The sequence below is a fragment of the Protopterus annectens genome, chromosome 2.part1 (genome assembly GCF_019279795.1).
Source record: "Protopterus annectens isolate FY-2018-M chromosome 2.part1, PAN1.0, whole genome shotgun sequence".
Lineage (NCBI taxonomy): Eukaryota > Metazoa > Chordata > Ceratodontiformes > Protopteridae > Protopterus > Protopterus annectens.
In genome coordinates this window covers 933,002,865-933,027,430 of record NC_056729.1, presented here as the reverse complement: position 1 = coordinate 933,027,430, position 24,566 = coordinate 933,002,865, and the positions used below count along the sequence as shown (strand labels likewise).

General features: G+C 38.3%; 1 protein-coding gene across 1 annotated transcript in view; it reads right to left on the bottom strand.

The window, feature by feature from the left end:
* NEK1 (NIMA related kinase 1) overlaps positions 1-24,566 on the bottom strand; it is a gene marked incomplete in the record, with an annotated part of 3,475,820 nt that overhangs the window by 1,160,568 nt on the left and 2,290,686 nt on the right. Inside the window, 1 exon segment of the mRNA XM_044062568.1 lies at positions 2,796-2,891. Within this exon segment, the coding sequence (XP_043918503.1) occupies positions 2,796-2,891 (96 nt within the window).

Genomic DNA, 24,566 nt, shown 5'->3' with positions numbered 1-24,566 from the left:
CATCTGTAGGTTGAGAGGTCTGCACAGGTGAGACAAAGAACACTAGGTTTCTACAACTGTGTTTCAATAATCTGCAGTGGACCAAATTAAGTGATAATTAAAAACACTATCATATTGTCTGCTCAATAGTAAATTCAGCCCAAATGTTGTTGTGTCTTTCAGCTTTTCCCGGTTAGGGGTCGCCACAGCGGAACTCCGGTCCGCTAATGATTGGCAGTAGATTTTTATGTGCCGAGTTGCCGGCCCTGACGCACAACCTTCAATGAAGGTACGCCCATTTATGCATGTCTCCACACAGACGACGCTCTAGCTGAGAATCGAACAGGACGTCTTACTGTGTGGAGACAATGCTACTGCAGCACCACCACCGCAGTAGTAAATTCAACCCAAATGCCGCTGACAAATGCAATTTATACACACCCGTTACAATGTCATGCATACTTAATGAATATTAATTTCCTATGCGATTACAACAAAGAGGTTAAGTAACGAATATTCATAAAGCAAATAATTTCTGACTGTAGCAACTGCAAATTTCATTACTGCTGTCCTCCTCTTATAAATATGACAATGTTAAAGATTTTGCTGTAGCATTCCAGTGTAAGAGTGTCATTTATGTAATCTATTGCCAAAGCCATTTAGTGCATTTTTCAAATTGTCAGTCAGGTTCCTTTTGGGAATGTATATTGTTTTGCAACTGTGTTTAGCTTTTTAACTATTATTGCAAATTACTTTAACATTTTTTGTTAATGAAAATTAGATCTTTAGATAAGGGTAGGCACAAACTACAGAAGAAAAAAATGGGAATTGTAGGAACAATTCATACAGGGGAGGAATGAGATTTACAAGGAGGAATGACTTAAATGAGCTATGTAATGTTTGAATGAAAAAGATTAGGTAGATTATAAGTGAGGTATAACGTTTGCAACTGGGAGTGTATCATTATGGTTTGTGATTTAAAAGGCTTGCAACCAGGACTGTGTCGGTGTGGTTTGTTTTCATTTATATAAATGTATGATGGCCTAGGTTGTAAGTGACAGTTAATAAAGATGACTCTTGTTTAAAATAAAAGGGCAGGATATTTTATGTAATGTTGCTTAGATTATATAACATATAGCAATATATTTGAAATATAATGCTTGTAAACATGAACTTATTAATACAATTTACTTGCTTATGTCACAAGTGATAATTCAATAAATGTGTTAAAAAAAACACACCACTAAGAGCTGACCCAGTGGTCAGAGACTTGACGACACACATGGACAGTAATCTAGCCTTTGACTATCACCTGTCTACAGTAATGACAAAATCCTACTATGTTATGCAACTTATAAACAAAGGTATGGCAACTGGGTCCAAGGAAGTCATTGTTCCACTGTATTCGGCATTCATCAGACCTATCATTGAATAGAATGCCCCCTTTTGTATGTACTTAACCAGGCATATCCATCGATTGGAATGTTCACAGAGGTTCCTCACTAAAAGAATACAGGACATAAGTAACATGTCCTAAGCAGACTGCCTCAGGGCTTACCTAAAGAGAGAGAGAGAGAGAGAGAGAGAGAAAAAGGCAACAAACAATTTGTCAGATTTTCTGAAATTTTTTGTTCCATGAAGATAAAAATGTCACTATCTGTGGACGTCTAATAAATTAAGGGAGTACTCCCCCTTAATGGAAAAATTAGAGAAAAAGACTGTATTCTGTCTCCTACAGGCCACTGAGGGGAGATCTATGCTTGGCATACAAGGCACTGTCAAACCCCATTCTGATGGACCTCCTGCATATCCACAAAATAAACAGCACTAGAATTAGCCATTCTACAGACTTAAACCTTGCCTGTGATAGAATAGGACCTGCTGAAGAGAAAGGTTATGTATCCTAGAACTATCCCATCTCTGGAACATGATCGCCATCCATGTGAAGCAGAGTTCCTCCCTAACCCAAGTAAAGTTTAACTTGGACAAATGGATGGGGAACAGGAAATTCATCCCTGGTTTGGCACCTATGTCTCTAATGGACAATGGTTCATCTTCCAGGCCCCAGCTTGTAAATGTTTCACCTCCCAAACCCATGCTTACACTTATCAAGGGTACCAGAACTTCTCAGACATTTGGGATGCATGGCTAAGCTTAAAAAGGTACTTGTGCAGTCATTAGCCTAGTAAACACCTACGAACCTATGAACTAGTGGTTGTTAGTCTACTATACAGCTATAAATCTGTAATGCTAAAAATCTAATTAAATCTTGTACCTTGTGTGTTGAAGCCTCAAGAGTAAGAGAAAGTGTCGTCATGATAAGATAAAATGCATTGTGTAGGAAGATAGCACTGTTGTCTTAAAATTATCAAGACAGATGGACTTCTTGTCCCACTTGACTTATAGAGGTATCCTTTAAAGGTACCAATAATGATAAGTCAGGTTTGAATGCCTGCAGGTAATAAGCTTCACAACCGAGTCCATGCACCTACATAAATCTGGTACAGCATAATTTTTCCAACACAAGAAAAAAGTTTTTTTTTGTAGGACTTAAAATATTATCACATAGCCTCAAACACAACATGAATGCTACTGTTCAGAAAGTGTTTTAAAATGGCATTCATCTGATTAGCACAACCCAAAAGAAGACTCACCTTTAAAGCACTTTAGGATCATCATGTTGTCATAATTGGCAGACATTGTCAAAATGTACAGTACTTAAATGCAATACTAAGGAAAGGAAACTCAGTACAAAGGTATAAGGATGGAAAATGCAGGAAAAACTAATGATAGATTACTTAGTTATTTTCACTTACATGTTCTTCCCATGCTTTCTTTTCTTTTTCATAAGCTTCCCTTCTCTTTCTCTCCAACTGTTCTTTTATCAGTGCTGCACGGGCATTTGCTTGTGCCTTCAAAAAGGGAAACTTATTTAACCCACTTGTAAGCAGTAAGCATTTACTTTTCTGAATACAATGATTCAGGTAACATATTACAACAGATTTCATTATGCTTAATGTTACTACAGAATATTGCCAATTATACAGTGATGGTTTATTGTCATTCAAAAATTAACACGCTGATTGGACAGCCCAACCAGCGGGCCCGTTGTAAATCAAGCATATACCAACAGAAAAAGTCTGGCCAATGAAGTACCACTGAGTGGCCAGACTTTTCTACTGGAACATGTGATCAAGGGACAGTGCAAAACAGGAGAAAAATCAGGTACATTCACAAAAATAAAGAAAAATAGAAACGTACAGATTTTCCTTCCATCTTTGCACTTTCCCTCTGTAAATCCCAACAGACTCTTATACCTCTCAAATGTCCGAATCTTCGTAGACTGTCCAGATTTTTGCCTCATAGCTTTACTCTTTTCCACATAAAAAAGCAACAGAGATTTTCTTTCCTCTATTGCCTATCTGACAGCACTGTTGCACTGTGCAAGTGTGGGAACGTAACTCCCATACAAATGCAGAGTACATCAGAAAATGATGAAGAATGGGAAACTATGCGAAGGAACACCAAGCTCTGTTATGCAAAGACATTATTTAAGCAAGGTAATTAATTTTTTCTTAAATAATGTCAATAACCCACTCATGGGTGTGGATATATCAGGCTTTACCCATGGCTGGTTTTGTGTAATCACTCAGACTTCACACACCCACTTGTGAGTTTTTTGCTTAAATATAGTCTAGAGACTGTTGTGTGCTGCATCTGTCTAATGATGAGGGGTGCTACTACAATGCAAAATAGGATGCTAACTTATTTAGCAGCACAAATTTGTTTAGTGGTACTAAGTTGAAGACAGTGAAATTTATTTATTCCACTACTTAAGCAGTGACTGAACGTAGGTCAGGCAGATTCGGTCATGATACCCTGAGATAAAAGCTTCAACTGCTGGTTCTCCCAATAAATAGAAAGTGCTGGCAGACTACTACACAGTATTTTAAGGATGAATGCCAAGCAGATCTCATAATGAGTATGGTCATGTGTAGCATCTAAACAAAAAGGCAATGTTTGTGTCCATCTTTTTTGAAAACTGTCTCCCACACTCACATGAACTAAAGTAAAAAAGAAAGGAAGGAAGAGACCACAATGGGGTACTTATCTTTAGAAGGCTCAGTTGCTGAATGGCTTGCAGACAGAATTCAAAGGTAGCTTTCAGACTGGCAGCAAAGAAATGATGATGATTAGGTGCTCTTATGTTACATAAATACTTTATGTCTTGCACATAGGACATACATCTGACATACAGCACCTAGAAGATATAAAGACCTTGGTATATTGGCTGCACGTTCAGCTATGCTAGGCAGGACATCCCAAGAGTGAAGAATACTGCAATAGAAATAAGGAAGGGAATCACTCAAGTATCCTATCAAATCAAGTAATCCTAAACCATCTTGTAAATAAGGAGAGTTTCAACTTATCCTACTAAACACTTGCTCTCTTCCCCTCCTAATTCCTTTGACTCTTAATTACTGTCCACAACTTTTCCTCTGGTTGCTAAAAACTAAGCCTAACCTGTATAAAAAACTAAAGGGACTAAAAACATTTTCACTGCTTGTATCTAACTATCCATATCCACAATCAAGAGCTTTCTGTTTCTAAGTTTTTATATTACTTTTTGTTTGGTCTCTTCCCATATATTCTTAGCTGCCATAGCACAATCCCTTTCAGTCTATACAACCAAATGCTTCATCTTATGTCTCCATAAATATGGGTATGGCTGAATCAATTAATGTATTGATACGCAGTTTACTACTACACTTGTTTTTCTTCGTTAATTTTATATCCCCAAAAGATATAAATTGGTCTCAGAATATTCCACAACACCGAAACGGTCCTTTCTGGATTTATCAAATAAAAATATCTTCTCCAATTAATGTTAACTTTTCTTGATTACCATAACAATTGCATCCTTACATTCAAAAGTGCATTTTCTTTGCCAATGGCTCTAAATATAAAGCAAATACATATAGATGAGAATATCCCTGTCTGGTTCAACAGTTCAAACACAGTTTGCAAAGGGAAGACATCCAAACTTAATTTTTGCTTCTGATCCTTCATGTATCCTCCTAATAAGCCCTATTATTTTATCATGGAATGCAAGCACTTCCATTGCCCTACTGATAAAACCCCAGCAGACACTCAAAAGTCTTCTCTGCATCTAGACCCAGCAACATCAGCAACATTTCCTTACATTCTGCTTGCCTCCAGATCATCATTGCAGTATTAAAGTTATGAAATAGTTTCCACCCCTCAACAAAACGACAATGATCCATATATCAATTTTGGCAACACCTTTGCCATTCCCTTAGCTAGCACAGACAATTGATAACCATGGTTTAAAACTGAAATAGGACAATATGAAGCCAGGTCTGAAGTTTCTTTACTCTCTCTGGGTAACAGCAACTGCAGCTTTCTTCCAAGATGCTGGTACTCCCCATCTTTTAAATTAATATTAAAAAAAATCAAGTTCTTTATAAATTTCTTCCCCAAAAACATCCAAACTTCTACAGGAATACTGATTGTTCCTGGAGACTTTCTCATTGATTGACTACACAATAACATTTTATCTCCTCTCTTCTTATCTTAGCTATTAACTGTTGAAGCTCATCTGACTCTAACCTTGGCATAGTTAAGTCTTCCATAAACATTTTCATTTGTGACTTTTCCTGATTTCCACATTTCTCTGCTTTATGCAAACTTTCACAAAATTTCCAAAATAGCTTTAATATCTGTTTAGGATCTGTTAAAATTATTCTTGTTATAGGCTTCCTATGTTTGGCAGAAACCATTTTGACTGTTTTCTAAGTTGTGCTAAAGGTGTTCGTGCTCTGAAATTCTCATCAAAATCAGTTTGCTTAACAGCAACCTTTCCTAAACTCATGCATATTATCCAATTACTCCCTTATTTTTCCTTTTAGCACTTTACAGTTGTACCTCTTCGTGTTTTATGATATTCCCATTCTTCTGCCATACTTGAACATTTGTTAACCCCCTCTTAATTCCTATTACTTGCACCATATCTCTCTTTCTTATTTCGTCCATGTTTTAAATCCCATTTCTTTTTTTTCCCCACATACTAGCTAACCATTCTGAAGAATTTCCTGTCTACCCAATAACTCTTGAATCATTTCACCAAACAATCCTTAAACTCCCCCCTCTGTAATGGACAAGTAAGTAAAAATGAGACACTGGCACTTTCATAACCACCCTGCATCTTTATCTTAGTTTTTCTTAGTGCATGATCTAAAATGGTAATTGGATGGGTTTTAAGGCTTTCAATTAAATACATATGTTCCTATGAAATATAACTTCTATCCAGTCAAGTCCAGTTATTAGTTACTGTACTTTGAGGGAGAAATATGCAAATTGTCTGGGATCCTACTACAAAATTCACATTTCCATACCAAACACTCTCATACATTTCATCAGAAAGTTAACTTTTTCGGACATAGTCAAGACAGTGGACTGTTAGCATATTTGACGGATTTTGTCACATTAAATCACTCAATCCACTCGAGGTCTATTGTTTGAGACGTGATCAGAAAGCTGCTGACTTCAGATCATATCATAAAGGATAGAGGGAAAACAATTCCTGTCAGTAGACACTTTTGTTGTGAGATAACTGAAAAAATAAGCCAATCCAAAACAGTGATGAAATACTGTGGTATGAAGAAGGAAATTCAAAATCTACTGTCAGATATACAAGAGAGCTCATTAAATGGACAAAGGTAATTTTAAAATACACACTACAAATGAGGACTGCAGTAAACAAATCTTCTCAGACATGGTCCAACAGCAAAATACTAAAACTTCACTCCAGGTGTATAAAAATAACATTTTTTTAAATGTTATTTTTATACACCTGAACTGGATTTTTGTGGAGAGGACGGACCTTTATTGGCCTAGTCACTGCTTTCTGCTGTTCCTGGTACTTGTGGATGTGTGTAGCTACCGCTGATTCACTTCATTTTTAATAAAATTCTACAACTTAACAAATGGGAGAAGCCTTGAACGATTCTAACGGGAAACTGTATGAAGAAGAAATACAAAAAATTTCTTCTTAAATAACATAACTGGCTCATGGAAAAGACTGATCACCTGGAAAACAGAGAAAGTACAAGTAATCCAAAAATACCCAAGAATCTACAGGGTGAAAATATGATAAACTTTATCTCTTTGTGGATTCCTAAGATATAAAACTTACCATGGGCATTCTTCCATGGCATGGACAGAGCCCACATTTTCTGGTCTAAACCATTAAGCAAAAAAGATGCTAGAACAACACCATAACAATTAAATTACTTTGCAGCAGAAATGAAAAGTTGACATAGGAGTGTGTCATTATGGGTATATATTACATTATCGAAGTTTCAAAACTTCGAATCTGATATGGTCGACACCATATAATCAAAGTCTTGAAACATCGAAAATGTAATAAAACACAACAACCTACAAATACAAACCATTTAAATGCTCTAAGCAGGGGGGCAAGCCCCCCTGCAAACCCCACACCCCTGCTACTTAAATATACCAACTCCGAGATTGCACTACAGTGCAGAAAAGGGAAATCTTCCCTTTCCGCACTGTACGGAGATCTCCGTTAAAAGATTCGAAGTTTCAAGACTTCGATCATATGGTGTCAACCATATCAGATTCAAAGTTTTGAAACTTCGATCTTCTGCTATAGACTCGTCATTACAACACTTCAATCTGGGGGAGGTAGTTGCAGGATGATATTTTGAATGAAATGATAAATCAGGGCAAACCCGAGAATGGCGGTGAAGTGTTACAGGGAGACATAATAGAGAAAATAAATAATAAAATGGAATTCTATGGAAATAAAAAAGAACTGTTTGAAAGAAATCAAGGAAAAGTTAAAAGTAGTATTATATAAACAAAGATTTATTACAAGAATAAAAAGAGGTATCAGCATATTTAGTAAAAACAGAGAGAGAAAGATAGTGTAATAAGATAAATGAATAAAAACAGATAAATTAAGAAAAAACAAGCACAAATTATGGAAACTGGTGGAATATGTAAAAAATGTATAAAAAAGAAAGGAAGGACAGAAATTCAAAAGGACTGGCAAGTTAAAATTACAGATTTAATGAACAAAGAATTTGAAAGGAGGATTACTATAGATTAACAAAGTAATTAAACAAGTTAACAGATTCAGTGGCAGGTTAAGATGGGATTAGTTATGAAATGTATACAAAAAATTAAGGGACTGGTAAAAATATTTTGCAAAAGTTTTTAATGAATGGATAGAGGAGGCCTTTAACTATAAAGACATTTCAGTGGAATTTTCAAATTCGTATGCAAAAAGGGAATTAAGACAAAAAAACTGAAGACCAATAGTACTAAATAATAGTGATAAGATATTTAAAGATTATACAAAATATGATAGAGAGTAAAATACTGAACATAACAGAAAAAATCATATTCAGTATTAAAGGAAGAGGCTGTCAAGAACTTCTAAGAATTATGAGGTAGTAGTAGATGATATGAAGGAAGGACATGAGGTAAAACTGATGGCAGATGATGGTAATAAAGCTTTTGACACAATAGAACATGAAGTGCTATGGAAATAAGTGGATAACTACAACCGTAGGGAAAAAAAAAAAAAAGAATATGTATGACTGCTTACAGGAATAACAATGTCAGAATATTAATTAATGGATGGTTAAGTAAAGAAACAGAAATGAGTAATGGAATTATACAAGGATATAATGAAAGAGGCAGAATATGTAATGAAAAAGTGCAGAAATTCAGGTATTAATGACATATGCAGATTATATAATTGTAACAAAGAATTTACTTTGTATGGAAAAGGTTATTAAATAGTTAACATAATTATGAAAATGAATAGAGATGGCTCTAATTAAATGAAAAAGTCAAGAATTAGGAAGCAAGAATAAACTAGCAGGTACACCAGTTTACTTTAACTGAGATAATGAAGTTTGGAAAATAATTTGGCAATCAGGAAATAAAGAAAATCTGATAAGAAGTATGAAAATTATGTTTATTGTGGAAAACATATACATTGCCATATAAAAAAGCAAATTTGGTTAATTCTGTGTTAAGTAAAATGGCATATTTAGTAAGTCTTTATGATTTCAAAAATATATGAAAAGGATGTAATGGAAATATTTTTTTCTTTCACGTGGAGTTATAGATTAGATCCAGTCAAAAGAGGAGTACCATACATTAGTAAAGAGGATGGTGGTTTAGGTTTGTTAAATCAAACAGTATTTTGAGCATTTTTGAGTGTACACTGAGTATTAATACAGATGAAAGATAAAAAAATTGGTGGGAAAAATACTTAATTATAAATATGACAATATGCGGGAAGATGTTGGATTTAATAAAAGAAAAAGGAACATTCCGACAATGAAATACAAAATTATCTACAAAAAAATGAAAATATGGAAGATAAAGACTGATGAGATAAAGGAAAGAAGGAAAGTATGGTATAAATCATTCTGTATTAATCCATGGTAATATTTGCAAAAATTTAAAAAAATGCTATTAAAGAAAGAAAGAAATGGTATAAAAATTGGGTGGAAAGTCAAGATTTCTTATGGAAATTAAGTATAAATAAATTTCTTGTTAAAAGTAAAATACCATATAAGAAGAGAAATGAAAATTTGTCTGTGGAGCACGTATTTTTAACATGTAAAATACGAAGAAAATTATGGAAGAAATTGTATGAAGATAAAAAATAAATATGGATATAAGAGTATTAAAAAAGGATATGGTGAAATAGATAGAATATGTTATGTTACATGCGTAATTTGGAACAAAAGACTTAATGGGATTATGTTTAATGGGAGATGTTTTTTCCAGCAGTTATAAAAAGAATAAACTGGTGGTTGTGGAAAAAGGAGTGGGTTCAAGTAAAGAAAACAACACTGGTTTTACTTCATTGCGATTGTTGTAAAAAAAATTATGAAAATATGTAAATATTTTTATTATTTATTTATTTTACATTTGTTAACCGGGAAATTCCAACTGGACCAAGTCCATTAACAGAGGAAGCCTGGGGAGAAAAGCTCTGAAACATTGTTACAAAAAAAAAAAAAAAAAAAAAACAAGAGAAGCAAATTTATACAGCGTTATACAAAGGTCATTTAAATAATACAACATGGAGTTAGACATTTTGACAGACAAACACTGAAAATATATAAAATAAATTGGAAAACAACATTTTCCAGGAGAAACCGTTAGGAATTCCATTTAATGTGCAGGTGTATGATGACTGTGACAAAAAAAGGCGCAATCGCCCTCTATAAGAAGTAACAAGTAATAGCCAGAGTTATTGGCTGGGCTTAATACTGTAGAGGGTTAAAGTGAGTAGCTTGGAAGTTGCAAAAAGAAGGGGGGAGATGGGAGAGTAAAGGTTAAGTGATACAGGACATAACCAGGTGTTTAGTAGATGTGATTTGAGGGAGTTTTTGAATTGTGGGGTGGTAGAGCAGTGGTCAGAGAATGGGGGAGGGAATTCCAGTTTTTAGCAACGGTGTGGGAAAAGAGTGCTTTGCCTGCAGTATTGTTTGCCCTGGAGATGCATAGGAGAGATTTGTCACTAGATCGGAGATACCGATTAGCAGTGTAATGAGTAAGAAGACTGGATACAGATGTGTTTTTTCACATTACTTAAGGATGTTATATGCAGTAACTAGCTGGTGGTAGTTAAGTAGTTGTGGTAACTCTAGCCATTTTAGTTCTTTTAGTGCAACACAGTGATGTATTCTGTAACTGGAGTTTGTAGCAAACTTGGCTATGTTATTGTAACAGGATTCTAGCTTGTTCAGGTCAGTTTTTCTAATATGGGTAAAAATAGGTGCTGCGTAAAGTAGTGTGTACAGAAGTTGACTCTGAGCAAGGGTGACTCTAGCTTGGTGTGAGAGAAAGTTTGTATGCCTATATAGTGTGCCCATTGTTTTGTGAACCAATTTGATGGTTTGTGAGATGTGGATATCAAAGTGAAGATTGTTGTCAATTTCAATACCAAGAAGTTTGGTGTGGTCAGAAGGGGAGATGGTAGTGCCGTTTTTAGAGGTTATGGAAAAGGAGAGCTTTTGATTTGGTAGGGGACAATAGTAGTAGTTTTGTCTTATTGGGGTTTAGGATTAGTTAAATACCTGAGATACATTTTTCTATGGAGTTAAAGGTTTCCTGGGTAAGTTGCTGTAGAATGGTAGGAGATGAGGTAGTGCAGATCAGGGTTGAATCATCTGCGTATTGAATAAGTGTGCCATCCTGGGTAGAGCTATTCAGGTTGTTTGTGAAAACAGAAAAGAGAAGTGGGCCCAGTATAGAGCCTTGTGGGACTCCTATGGTAGTTGGAAGTTAGGGGGCTAGTGCTCCTTGCCATTGGACAGATTGCTGCCTGTCAGACTGGTAGCTTCTGAACCAGGCTATGGTAGATGGGGTGAAAGAGAGTGAAGCTAGAGAATCTAGCAGAATGGAGTGAGAAACCATGTCAAATGCCTTTGAGAGATCCAAGAAAATGGCTGATGTATATTTGTTGTCGTTCCTGTGAAGGTTAACTAGATTAGAGAATGAACGAAGAGCAGTGGTTGTGCTTTGATGAGGGCGGAAGCCATGCTGTGTGGCAGAGAGGAGCTGATGTGTGTTCAGGAACTTCATGACTTTCAAATGGATGCATTTCTCTAGAATTTTAGATGGGGGCATAAGATGGCAATGGGTCGGTAGTTTGAGAAGTCATAGGAGTTACTCCCGTTATGAAGAGGAATAATATAAGATACTTTCCAGAGTTTGGGAATACAGGATTCCTGTATGGAGCAGTTGATTAGGATGAAGATGGGGTAAGATAGAGTCTCAGAGGCCATTTTTATGAAGGTAGCAGGTAAGTTATCGGCTGCAAGGGTGGTGGGTTTAAGTTTTAGAAGGAGTTTCTTAATTGTAAAGGTGGGGACAGGTGACAGTGTAAAGGAGGGAGTATTTTCTGGTTGAGTGGTTTGGGTATGTGATTGACTATGATTGATTAGCTGGCTGGAGGGAACCATGATGGATTTCATGAAGTGGTGGTTAAATTGAGTGACTTTGTTTAAATTACCATCTGTAGAGTTTGAAGCTGGAGTAGTGGTTTTGCCTGGTTTTAGTAAAGAGTTAACAGAATGCCAGAATTTTTGTGAATTTTTTAAGTATTTGTTTTGGGCACTGAGGAAGTAGTTTTGTTTATTTTGTTTAGTTTGAGCCTTGGCCTGATTTCTAAGATGTTGGTAGTTTTGCTTGGAACTGGTGGTGTTTTCTCTTTACCAGATTTTCCAGGACCTATCTCTGGCTTTTAGTAGGGCTCTAGTGTCCCTACTTAGCGAAGGTGCATTGTTAGCTTTCACTCTAATTTTCCTACTAGGGGCGAGTTTGTTAAGAACTGTTATGTAAGAAATATATAATATTTATGTAAATAAGTTATAAACAGAATACAAATAAAGACCCCTGCTTTTTTCAATAGGTGCCATGAGATCTTTTATATCCACATGTTACTATGAACTCATGCACACAGGGCCTTGGTTTAACATCTCATCTGAAGGATGGCACACTTTGGAGTGCAACAACCCCATTATGCTGAACTGCAGTGCCAGTAATGGATCTACCTGGTGTGGGGAATAAACCTCACAGCCTTCTGCACCAAATGTAAGTGTGCTACCTGTTGCACCAGTGACACTGCCGAATGTTCAAGTAAAGCTATGGGAAAAAGAAATTACAGCTATGTAAGTAAACTTACCATAACAGTAAATGCTCAAATGATCACTGCTGTTACAGCTTTATCTATATGGATTATGGCCTGTCAAGGATATAACAGTCAGCCAACTTCCAAAGCTTCAAGGCAGCTTCCATGTGCCTTAACTGTCAGGCAGCTATAGCTGAGCTGACAAAAAGACAAGTTTGGGAACCAAGCCCTTCAAAGCTTTACTGCCAACAGAGATTGGGAAACAGCCCTGAAAGGTTAATGCTAGGAAGAGAAAACATAAATGTTCACACTCTGGCATATAAAACAGAAATAAAAACGTGAGGGATGGAGAGAGGGAGAGACTACTGCAGCAATGATCATTAGAACATTAACTGTTATGGTAAGTTTACTTGCACAACTCTGCTGTGTTCATCATATTAACCACTGCTGCAGAAACCTTAGCTCTATGGATAGATTACCCTTGCTTACTACATTTGTGAGGAGGAGGAGAGAGAGGAGTCTAGGAGCCTCTGGAGAATGGCCCTAGCAAAGCCTGATCAAGACCTAGAAAAAGGAATCAAGCTTAATAATGTTTTGTAAAAAGTACATATAGAAACCAAGTAGCAGATTCTAGAATAATTCTAGAATTTAACCCTTTCAAAAAAGCAACAGATGATGCCAAGGCCCTGGAAAAACGGGCCTTAAACCTGCCTGGAACAGATTTGTTATGGTGAGTATAACAAAAGGTAATAGCCTTAAGACAACTAATTGGAAATAGACTGTTTTGACACAAGTTACCCCTTCTTACCTTCACAAAAAAATGAACAATTAATGTGAAAGACTTAGTTCTTCCCAGATAGTACCTGAGCTATGTGTGGAGTACCCTTTCTCCCTCATTTTTAGGTTCATTAAAGAAAATGAGGAGACAGATAGTATGGCTAAAAGCAAACTCTGATATCACTTTAGGCATAAAAGAAACATTTGTTCTTAAAGAAGCTCTGTCCTTGTGTTAATTGAGATAGGGTTGACTTAACATGAGAGCTTGCAACTCAAATAACCTTTTCCTTTTAGCAGAGGTCAGAGTAATCACTAAAACCTCTTTCCAAGTTAAGAACCTCAAATCAGCCAGGTTAGCTGGTTCAAATGGAGCAAGTGTTAGGTTCTCTAACACAAAATAGATACCTTAAGGAGGGGCAATCAGTTTTCTCAGAGGCCACTTATGCAAAACTCCTTTCAAAAAATTTTGACATAAAACTGCATTGAAACAAGGATCCATGGGCAGACATGCCAAAATGTCAGATAAATGAACCTTGACAGAGGAATAAGAAAGGCCACATAATAGTAACTCACAAAAATACTGTAAAACCAGAGAACTAGCTCTGAATGGATGCTGGCTACATTGTTGGTACCCTAGACAACCTTTTCCATTTGATTTTCTAGCAGCAGGCTTTCTTGCTCCAGTAATGCCTGCCACATGTCCTCAGTAAACAGGTGCCTAAAACAAGACACCCTCATTCAGGCAATCAATTGAAGTTGATTGATACTAGGGTGCATCAAACACCTCTGTTCTTGTGTGAGTAGATCCAGTCTGTGAGGAGACTTGTGGTAATTGCTCCTGGTGACCATGTCCAAAAGAAAGGAAAACCACGGTTGCCTGGGTCATAAAGGAGTCACCACTATTATCTTGGTGATTTTTCTGAATCTTTAGAAGTACCTTCGATATTAGCAGAAAGGGTGGAAAAACATACAGGAACATTTCTGTCCAAGGAAAGGAAAAGGCTTCTGTCTTCTGGGCCTTGTTGCATGGATTCCTGGAATAGAATCTTGTCAGTTGATAGCTCAGAGAAGAGGCAAAGTGGTTTGCTTGAGGAACTATCCCACAGATAGATCAAATCTTGGAAGACCCCTGATCTACTTTCCATTCCTGAGGGTCCAGCTCAGCTTGTTTGCCACACAATTTTGCTCTGACAAAAATGTAGGATTGCCTATTGAGTGAGATTACTATGAAGCTACATCTCAGGTCAACAAGGCTAGTATGCAAAAGGAAAATTACCTGGTTGTCGCCTACTTGTTTATGTACTGCATAACTCTGGTATTGCCTGTAACCACTTGAACAAGTCCCAGGAACCAAAGATGATTCACAGAATTGAGTGCCTTGATGAGGCAAGCCTCTCTCCTTGGTATTTATTGTGCTTACATCTGTCCTTGGTCTCCCACACACACTGCACTTTTATCCCTCCTGAAATCTCACCCCAAGCAAATCTGATGTGTCTATAGTGACTGACAGCTTTGGAACAGAGAAGGAGATGGAGACCTGAGTTTAGGCATATCTGTTGTCGCCACCAAAAGATTTCTCAGCTGATAAACCACGACACTAGAATTAGAAACAACAACGTATGTTGATGTTGGAACCAAACAGTCTTCAGATACCACTATATCCTTTCCATGGAGTCTTGCCAGGAATATCATGAAAATCATAGAAGCCATGAAACCAATACTGCTGAGGTATTCCCTCACAGTGACTGAAGTCTGAGTGGAAAACCTTATAAATATATCTAGGTTTTCCTGTAGAAGAAAAGCTCTTTGAACAGAGGTGTGTAGCTGACATCCCAGGAATACAATGTGAAGGAATCAAGAAAAAAAAAATGTAATGTCTTTGCAAAGATGAACAACTTATCTAAATATGGAAAATGTGGATGGCCCATAGACTGCAATGAGCTATAACTGGAGCCAGACACTTTGTGAACACTCTTGGTACAGTAGGCAGTCCAAAGGGTAAAGCAGGGTACTGGTCATGTGACACAGACAAACACCTTAGGAAACATCTGAAGTCTGGATGAATGGGGATGTGATAAACATTTTTAAGCCTAGTATTAACAGAAAACTTGAAAAAGGAAGAAGAGGTAACAAGCTGTGAAGTAACATCATTCTGAATTTGGGCACCGTCACAAACAGGCTTAGGAAAGAAACTGGTCTCAAAGTTCTTCCTTTCTTTGGAACTAAGAACATCATTGAAAAAAAACCCTTTCCCATCTGGGAAGAAGACACTGGTTTTATCCCTCTTTGGGACAGCACACGATGAAGAACCGCTGGAAACAAAGTTTGATTTGGAGGATGAGGAATGACCCTCCTGGAAAGAATTTCCTCCCAATGCTATGTGAAAAACCTTGCTAAATGATTTTCAGAACCCTACTGTCTGCAACAGTCTGCTGGCACTGAGAAAAACTGAGATTCAGACTTTCTGTAAGAAAAAAAAAACAGACCAGGGTAGGAGGGGGTTATAAGGTTACTAACAGTCATTCGAACTTGCTTGACTGCACTTGGTTTTAGGAGGTTTGAAGCTTCTTTTTGGAACTCCCTTGCCACTTCTTCTTAAATATCTGTTTAGCTGTATTTTGTTGAGACTGCATCTTCCGCTTTTTTCCACAATGGGATGATAAGTTGGAAATTCCCTTGTAAATTCTGGAAAAGGAAGGCTGAAAATTTTTGGAGATTCCCTGGATCAACATAGCCCTTCAATCACACTTTTTGATTATCACTGCAGCAGAGGGACTTAAACACACCCTCTATCCAAAGGTGAATTTAAAATCTCATTCTTAAGAACTGGGAGGTTCTGAGAATGCAACCATGCAAACTATCTCAAAACAGTACCAGTGGCGGCTTTTCCAAGATGGCTACACACTGATCAACAGCTTCATTTCAGCTGTCCCTGTGTAAAAAAAAAAAAAAAAAAAAAAAAAAGAAAACGATACATAAGGGACAGTATTCCTGCCTGTTTTAGTAAAATTCTTGTTACTGGCTAGTAACTACACTGCCTTGATGCCAGCAAAGAAACATCTGGAAGTCTGAAAGGAAATCAACTACAAAAGGTGGAAAGAAAACACTAACTGGGAAGAATCCTGCAGCAGTACAGCAAAAAGCAGCTCAAGCTCCAGCTTCGGTACAAGACATGGCTTCCAGTAATTTAGAGGAAAACAATAAGTCAAATGTGTTCACAGTGGATTAAAATAAATTAAATACTGAAGTAGTATATCAGTTCAAATAAAAGGCTGGAAAAATGGAAGAATCTTTAAACAGCTATGGAGATGAACTTATAAAACTGTAAAAATCAAAGGTCAAAATGGAGAAAAGGTAGAATGAGTATGAGACTGCTCAAGATCCATTTAAAAAAAATGGTATAGAGTCAGAAGACAGAATACGTAAAGAAAATCTGAAATTTCCTGCTGTACCAAAGTAACTGGAAGGAAAAGATTATATTAATTTTATGAAAGCACATAAGTAAATGGACTGGTATTCCACAATAGGATTTTTTAATCGAAAGGCACATTGTATGCTGCAAGCCTGGCCACAAGAAAGCAGTAAAAACCTGTATTAGTAAAGATTCAATCATACCAACAGTGCATACAGACAAGTGCTGACTGAGGTTTCATTTTGGGGCTTGTAAGGGCCCCAGGGCCATTAGCCTAGTAATCTCCTATGATCCTATGAACAGAAAGATTATCCTGAGAAAACTGTGAAGAAGGTGAAGTGTTTGTGGAAGATGACTACTCCCTGTACACTAGGCAGAAGAGAAGCAAATTTATCCCAGCAATCATGGATTGTCAAAAGGTGGGTGGGAGATTCAAGCTGCTGTATCCAGCTGCCTTTAGAATACTTTTTCCTGGGGGATCAAAGTCACTTTTAATGCAGAACAGGTTAAGGTGGAAATAAAACAAGTTTGCCCAACAAAAAGTGAGCCACCAAAAAGAAAAGGACTCTGCTTCTCATTCTTCTGATAATAAGCTCAGAGAGACTTTGCCAGTGAAACATTTTCCAATGCTCTAAAGGAAAATGCTTCAAAGAAAAGAAACACAGAAATAGACTAGAAAAATCAGAAGTACCTTGGGCTTAACTGGCGTCCGGTTTGAGAGATAGAGACGAACAGGAAGACCAACAACACTGAACTTGGTGAATAAATGTGTGACTACAGAGCATCAATCACATTTGCAACATAAGGCTTTACAAGAAAGAGGGTGAAAAAGGCTGTATTTTTGTTGACATTGCTAAACATGTGGGGGTACTGACAGGCATCTGACTCACTTCAAGTTACTGATGTTTGGAAGAGCACAAAGGAAAAAAAAAGAGAAAGCAACACAAGTAAAAAGTTTTTGTTCTTAACAGTATTTGCATAAAACATTTAACGATATGAATTGCATGTTATACAGTAAAGTATTTTTAGTGATTGTATGTGACGCAGATACTAAAGTAAGCAAGTTCTTTTTTTAGTCTTAAGAAATGTGAGCATTACAATGTAAAAAGAGAAGACTTGACAAAAAGTGTGTTTTGAAAGAGTTTCCTAGGTCAGGAATTTAAGATAACATTTTGCTGCTGGTTCAAATGGGGAAATAATTAAGGCCTGCAGTACTAAATGCAAGTCCTCTGGTGGAGTGGGGTCTTTATAGGGGGGTCTCAGCAGGACAGTGCCTCTCAAAAGGGTCGTACAAAGCCTGGACAAAGCCAGTGAAAAATTCTCTGGCCCAGGTTGGAGCCGCACATATTTTGTCCATGGAAACCCTAGATAGAAACAATGAAGTTGTAATCATGGGCTCTAGGTGTGGGGGATGGGGTGTAAAAGTTCAATGAATATCATATAACGTATGCAAAGCTGAAATGTTTTCTTTTACTTTTGCATAACAGAACTTCTGGATTAATGCCCCAGCTTAATCTAATGACGAGCGTTTTGTTTAAGTAAGAGTGTTATGTTTCCATGGAAACAAGCTCACTAAAGGTGAATAAAATAAATCAAGAGGCCTAGACATTTTTTACTGAGAGAGAAGCATGAAATTAAAAGATATAAAGACAAGCAGCTTAGTAAAAAAAAATAGTTTGAAATTACTGAAAGTAAATAAGAAATAGCAGCTTTTCTGGTAACTAATTACTTTAATGCATTTACTAGAACAATGTATAGGTTCACAGGTAAGTACTAGGCTTGCTGCCCTTGCAGGCAATTTTAAGCCTGGCCAGTTTCCCCTTTTTGTGCTTGAAATAACCAACCCATTTGGTTACAGATTGGTCTTATCCATCCCATGTTGATAAAAAAAAAAAAAAGTTATATACTTACCATAACGTTTCATCTGTGCTGTCCATTTTCATTCTTCCTCAACTGTTGGGTCCAGATGTGATCCTCTAATCCAACTTGAATGTTACTTTACTTTGTGGCCAACAAAAAGCTCTCAAGCTCCTCCCTTACCCATAGATCACCAACCCTTAACATACCTCATATTTTGTTCGCTGGTTTAAAGTAGAAAGTACTAATATCATATTCCTGACAGAAGAATCTACACCTGGAGCTCAAAATGAAGGACAGTGATGTCCTTATCAGCTGCTGTTCTTCCAAAAATGAACTGTAAAAAAGGTTGGGGGCTGGTGGGTGGAAAGTTAAGGAAGAATGAAAATGGACAACACAGATGGAACTTTAGGGTAAGTACATAACTTTCTTTATCTGATGTTGTCAATTTTATTCATTCCTCAACTCTTGGGACAGAGTCCCCAGCTATCTAAAATCCAGGGTGGACCCTTAAGGAAGAATATTCCTGAGCACAGTTGAGTCAAAGGCTACTCTTCCCCTCGAGATCAGATCCAGTCTGTAATGAGTGATAAAGGCATGAGGACTGACCCAGGTTGCAGCCGCACATATGTCGTCCAAGGAAGCCCTAGACAGAAACACTAAAGAAGCTGACATGGACTTAGTTGAATTGTTCTTTTAATGCTTCTGGTAAGGTTAGACCCAGCTTGTTGCAGACAAATGATATGCAAGCCATCAGCCATCTGGCTAAAGTTACCTTTGCAACTGATTTCCCCAATTTAGAATCTTAAAGGATGCACATAATTGATCTGTCTCCTAAATTTCTTTTGTTCTATGCAAGTAAAAATGCAGCTGTCTGTGAACATCTAATAAATGCAACATATATTCACCTTTGTTTGCAAATTTTTTAAGAAAGAAAACTGGCAGATTAACGAACTGGTTCATATTGGATTCTGACACCACCTTAGGTAGAAAAGAAGGGTTGGTACGTAAAGTTCCTATATCCTTATGAAAAAACAAGTAAGGAGGCTTAGAGGACAATGCTTGAAGTCTTCTAGCAGAGGTAATGGCCACTAGAAAGATAGATTTCCAGGGCAGGAATTTAAGATCATATTTTGCTGCTGATTCAAAGGGGGAAAGAATTAAGGCCTGCAATAAGTCCTATGATGCAGTAGGGTATCTCTATAAGGGGGGTCTTAGCAGGAGAGTGCCTCTCAAAAAGGCCTTACAAAGCTTGGATGAAGCCAGTGAAAAATTCTCAAATCCAATATGAAAGTTAGAGATTGCTGCTAACTGAACTCTAATGGTTAAGAAGCTAGCTCCTTCATTAAAAATTGTGCCAGAAACTCAAAAGCATTTTGTACAAGGTCAATACATTTTTGATGTATCAAAAAACAAATCTTTTCCATTTAGTTCTATAAAGTTTTCTTGTAGAAGCTTTATGGGAAGATATGACAGACAGGAAGAGAACATCGGTTATCTAGCTATTAAAGGAAGTGGAGAAACCACATTGTTAGCGTGAGGTTTATGATATCTACATGTATCAGGCCTGTTAGGTGAGATAAGAGGTCTGGAGTCAGATCCAGAATCCAAGGTGGATAAAGCAGATGAGGCCAAAGGAAGGGGAACCAAATCTGTCGACACCAGTAAGGTGCAATGAGGATGACTGTTTTTCAACTGGGCAGCTTTCTGCAGAAATATGGGAATTAGGGGTGCTGGAGGAATAGGCATAGAGGAGACCTGGGGGGCCAACTGTGGAGCAGAGCATCCCTCAGTAACTCCTCTGGTGGGGGGGGGGGTCAGGGCATAGATGGCACTGCACTTATTTAGCAGAGATGCAAATAGATTGCAGCAAGGGTGGGTCCTTTGACGGAAAATCATTTTTGCCACTTTCATACTGAGAGACCATTCGTAAGGTAGTAGGCTAGACCTGTTCATTTTGTCTGCTATCATGCTGGACTTCCCCAGAATGTGCATTGCTATCAGAAATTGGTTGGAAGAGACTGCCCACTGCCACATACTGAGGGATCCTCAACACAAGGGGTAAGACCTGGTTCCTCCTTGTTTGTTGATGTACCAAACTACTGACATGTTGCCCATCTGAACTGCAACTGTCCCAAAAGGGAGAAAGTCCTGGAAGGTGCGCAATGCTATGAGCACCGCTCTTATTTCCAGGACATTTCATGCATATTGGCCTCTTCGGGGGACCAACTGCCTTGGACTGATTTCATTATGGCCTTGGGCTGAGGACGAATAAAAAAATGGGACTTGTAGAACCTGATCTAATTGAATCCACCACCAAAGTTATGTTGAATGCCTGAGTGATTCTTATTTGGGCTGACATGCATTGAAAAAGAATCGACCATTGTGTTGCTAGCATCCACTGAAGAATTGTCATATGAAATCTTGCCAAAGGAACTAAAATTATGGCTGCTGACATTGAGCCTAAATCTTGAAGAATCAATCGGGCTGAGACTGTGGTACTGTGAATTATCTTCCTGACCTGGAATCTGATGCCGTGTTGAAAACTGCTCCTATGAATTCCAGTGTCTGTGACCGTTCTAAATGAGACTTGTAATTTAAGGTTATCCCCAGATGGGAGCAAGTCTGGCGTGCATGATCTCTCTACAAGCAGATGCCTAGTAGGGGTGGTAATGAGCCAGTCGTCTAAGTACGGAAACACTCAGAATCCCTACAGTCTCAAGTCAGCTGCTACCACTGCCATGTATTTGGTGAACACCCTGGGGGCTGTGGTGAGGCCAAAGGACAGTGCTCTGAACTGGGAATGAATAGCTCTCAGCCAGAAGTTTAAATACCTTCTGTTTATTTTTGTGTGATAGTATGAACCCTGAAGGTCTATCAAGCACATCCAGTTGCCATTGCACAAAAAATGCAGAATAGACTGAACTGTGACCATCCGAAATGTTGTGTATTGAACTGATTTGTTCAAGTTGCTGAGATCCAAAATCAGTCTCCAATCCCCTGTCTTCTCTGGAACTAAAGAATCTTGAGTAAGTTCAGGATTCTATCTGGTCTGGTGGGACCTCTTGGATGACTTTCTAGCATCTTTTGTATTTCTAATGCTGCTGCTTTCCCTCTGACTGGATGGAACATCAGGAAAATTTGATACAGAAGGAGGTGGAAGGAAAAAGGGAATAACAACCTCTGGATATGATCCTCTGCACCCACATATCTTTTGTGATGTCTAGCCAGGCTCTGGTGCAAGGATAACCAACTCCCAAGTGCCTCCTGAGGGTTACAATCAGGCCTCCTTTCAGGAGCTCTGGTAGAGTGTCTTGAAGGAGAAAGAATCTCTGGACCCCTTGTTCTGCAGGGTTCCTCTGTTGTGTGGATGTTCTCATCCATTCGAGTCCCCCCCCCTGCCCCCAAGGGAACTATCTCCATGTGATTCTTGGAAAGGCCCCCTGGAACTTTCTGAACCACATTTTTCAACCACCTTGTTGATTCCCAGAAAAGGTTCTTTGAGGGGTCAAAAAATGTATGCCCACTGCAGAGAGGGTCTTTCCATCTTTCTCAAACCTGGAGAGTGTGTCCTTAACTTTAAGGCAAAACAACAAACTGCTGTCAATAGGTGCACTGACTAACAAGGACTTCAATGGCTCTGCAAAATCAAACAAGCATATCCAGGCATGCCTCCCTTGAGGCACCTTCAGCTGCATGTGAGATACTTCTCATGGACAAATTAGAAACCGACTGCAGAGTAGCCAACTGTGAGGCTACAGAAGTCTGAGTCTCGGCAGCAGTGGTCCCAGAAAGACAATATGAGAGTTCCTTTATCAAGTCCCATGTTAGTCTTGTAAAGTGTGCCAGGTAGTTCAGCAACCTGAAGACAAAAGTCACTGAAGCATACACAGACTTTCCAAATCTGTCCAATGCCCTAGACTCCCTGTTAGGGGGATGGACAAAGGAACTCTGCTCAGCAAGTTCCTACAGGTGGTGGCAGAATCCAACCTCATCTTTTGGGAACTGTCTCAACTGTGTCTGGCTCCTTCCTAGAAATCAAGTCAATGAGCTTGTTGGTGGGCAGAGTTACCCAGGTGGTAGACAGGTCAGGCACAAAGGCCTCCAGGAATACAGATTCCTCCAGAGAAGAGTTATCGGTAGACCAGCCACCCCTCTGCTTAAGAATGTCAAAGATGTCTCCAAATGAGACATCTTCAGTTGGTGATCTTCGAGACCCTTCCACTACATCAAAATTGATGGTGATGGACTCCTGAGGGGAGTCCAAGTGCCTCCTCTTGCACTTCCTCTTCCTAGGGACCTCTTTGGTGGAATACTCCGGAGAAGTATTGGAACAGATGGTGATACTGCTGGGTAACTGGAGACTTTGGGCTGGCTGTCCCCTGTGCCGTAGAATGTTGAGGCTCAAGGTGCAGAGGCACACAAGATCCATAAGAACGACCGAGGGGGCAGGAGCTGTCTGTCCTACTGAAGCAGAGAAATATCTCTTCACCACCTCAAATGCATAACGTAGCCAAGAAGCTACACTTCCGCCCCATCGGGTCCATCTAACTGAAGGCATTCCACCCGAGGCAGAGTTTGGTGCCGAACTGTCCAATGCCGAGGCTCGGAGTAGTAGAGACAACTCTGAAAACTTTAGAGTCGACTCAGATCTGACACAGATGCTATGGCTCAGGGAATAATCTGGCTTTGAAGCTTGAGTCAATGTAACAGAAACATTCTCGGAGCCTAACATATTAATATCCTCGAATCCAACCCAGACGGTCCTGGCAGACTTGGATCCAGGAGTTCTAAAATGATTGCACAGATCAGAGAAGGAGTCAAGATTCATGGAGTAGTACAAATAAGGACTTCCTCACCTGAAGGGGTAGGAGTTGAGAGAACACCTGCCGAGAGAAATTTCATCATCATCCTGTCAACAAGCAGCCTCTGTCAGACTTCTGGAAGAGGAAGTGACCGATGGAAGCTTGGAGTGCCAGCAGGGCTCAAAGTACGGGAAGGGAATCCTAGATGGCATTGGATCTATCAAAGGAGAGTACCTCGTTCTTGGTAAGAACTGTGGATCCAACAAGCTTTTTAGAAAGAGGAAGCCTTTTTAGAATCCAAAGCCATCTGGATTGGAGCAGTCTTCGGATCCAACTTACAGTGCTTCTTTCAAGGTGGTTCTGTGATAGGATCTGACGAAGGTGTTGAAGAACCAGAAGGCAGCAAAGACTTTTGGAAAGGCTCATTATGTTTAGATTTGGGGGGGGGGGGGTTGAGCCCCAGAAACAGGTCTGAGAAAGATGATGGCAGCAGACCTTTTAGTATCAGTTTATTCTTTCCATCTATGATTGCTCTATGAATAAAAGCCTAACAGACATAGCAAGCAACTTGGTCCAGACCTAAGCAATATATGCATAAAGCATGTGCATCTGACAAGGATGACTTGTACCCACATTTCAGGCATTTCTTAAAGACAGATGGACTTCTTTCACCTTTATCAGACATAACTCTAAAAAAGATGATGATCAAAGATATATATATATATATATATATATATATATGTATATATGCGTGTGTGTGTGTGTGTGTTTTTTTTTTTTGTTACAGGAAATTAACAATAGAAAAGTAAAAGAATTATACCAGCAATGCTAACTATAGATTACACTTAACATGTAAAGCAACAAAAAAGAAAGAAAAAGGGAGGGAGGCCTACCAACAATGGTGTGTAAAATATGAGGAGGTAAAAAGATAGGCAATGAACAAATCACAGAATTATAAAAATAGAAAAATTATGAAAAAAATTCAAAACTTATCTCCCCCTCAAAAAATGCTCAAGAGCCCACA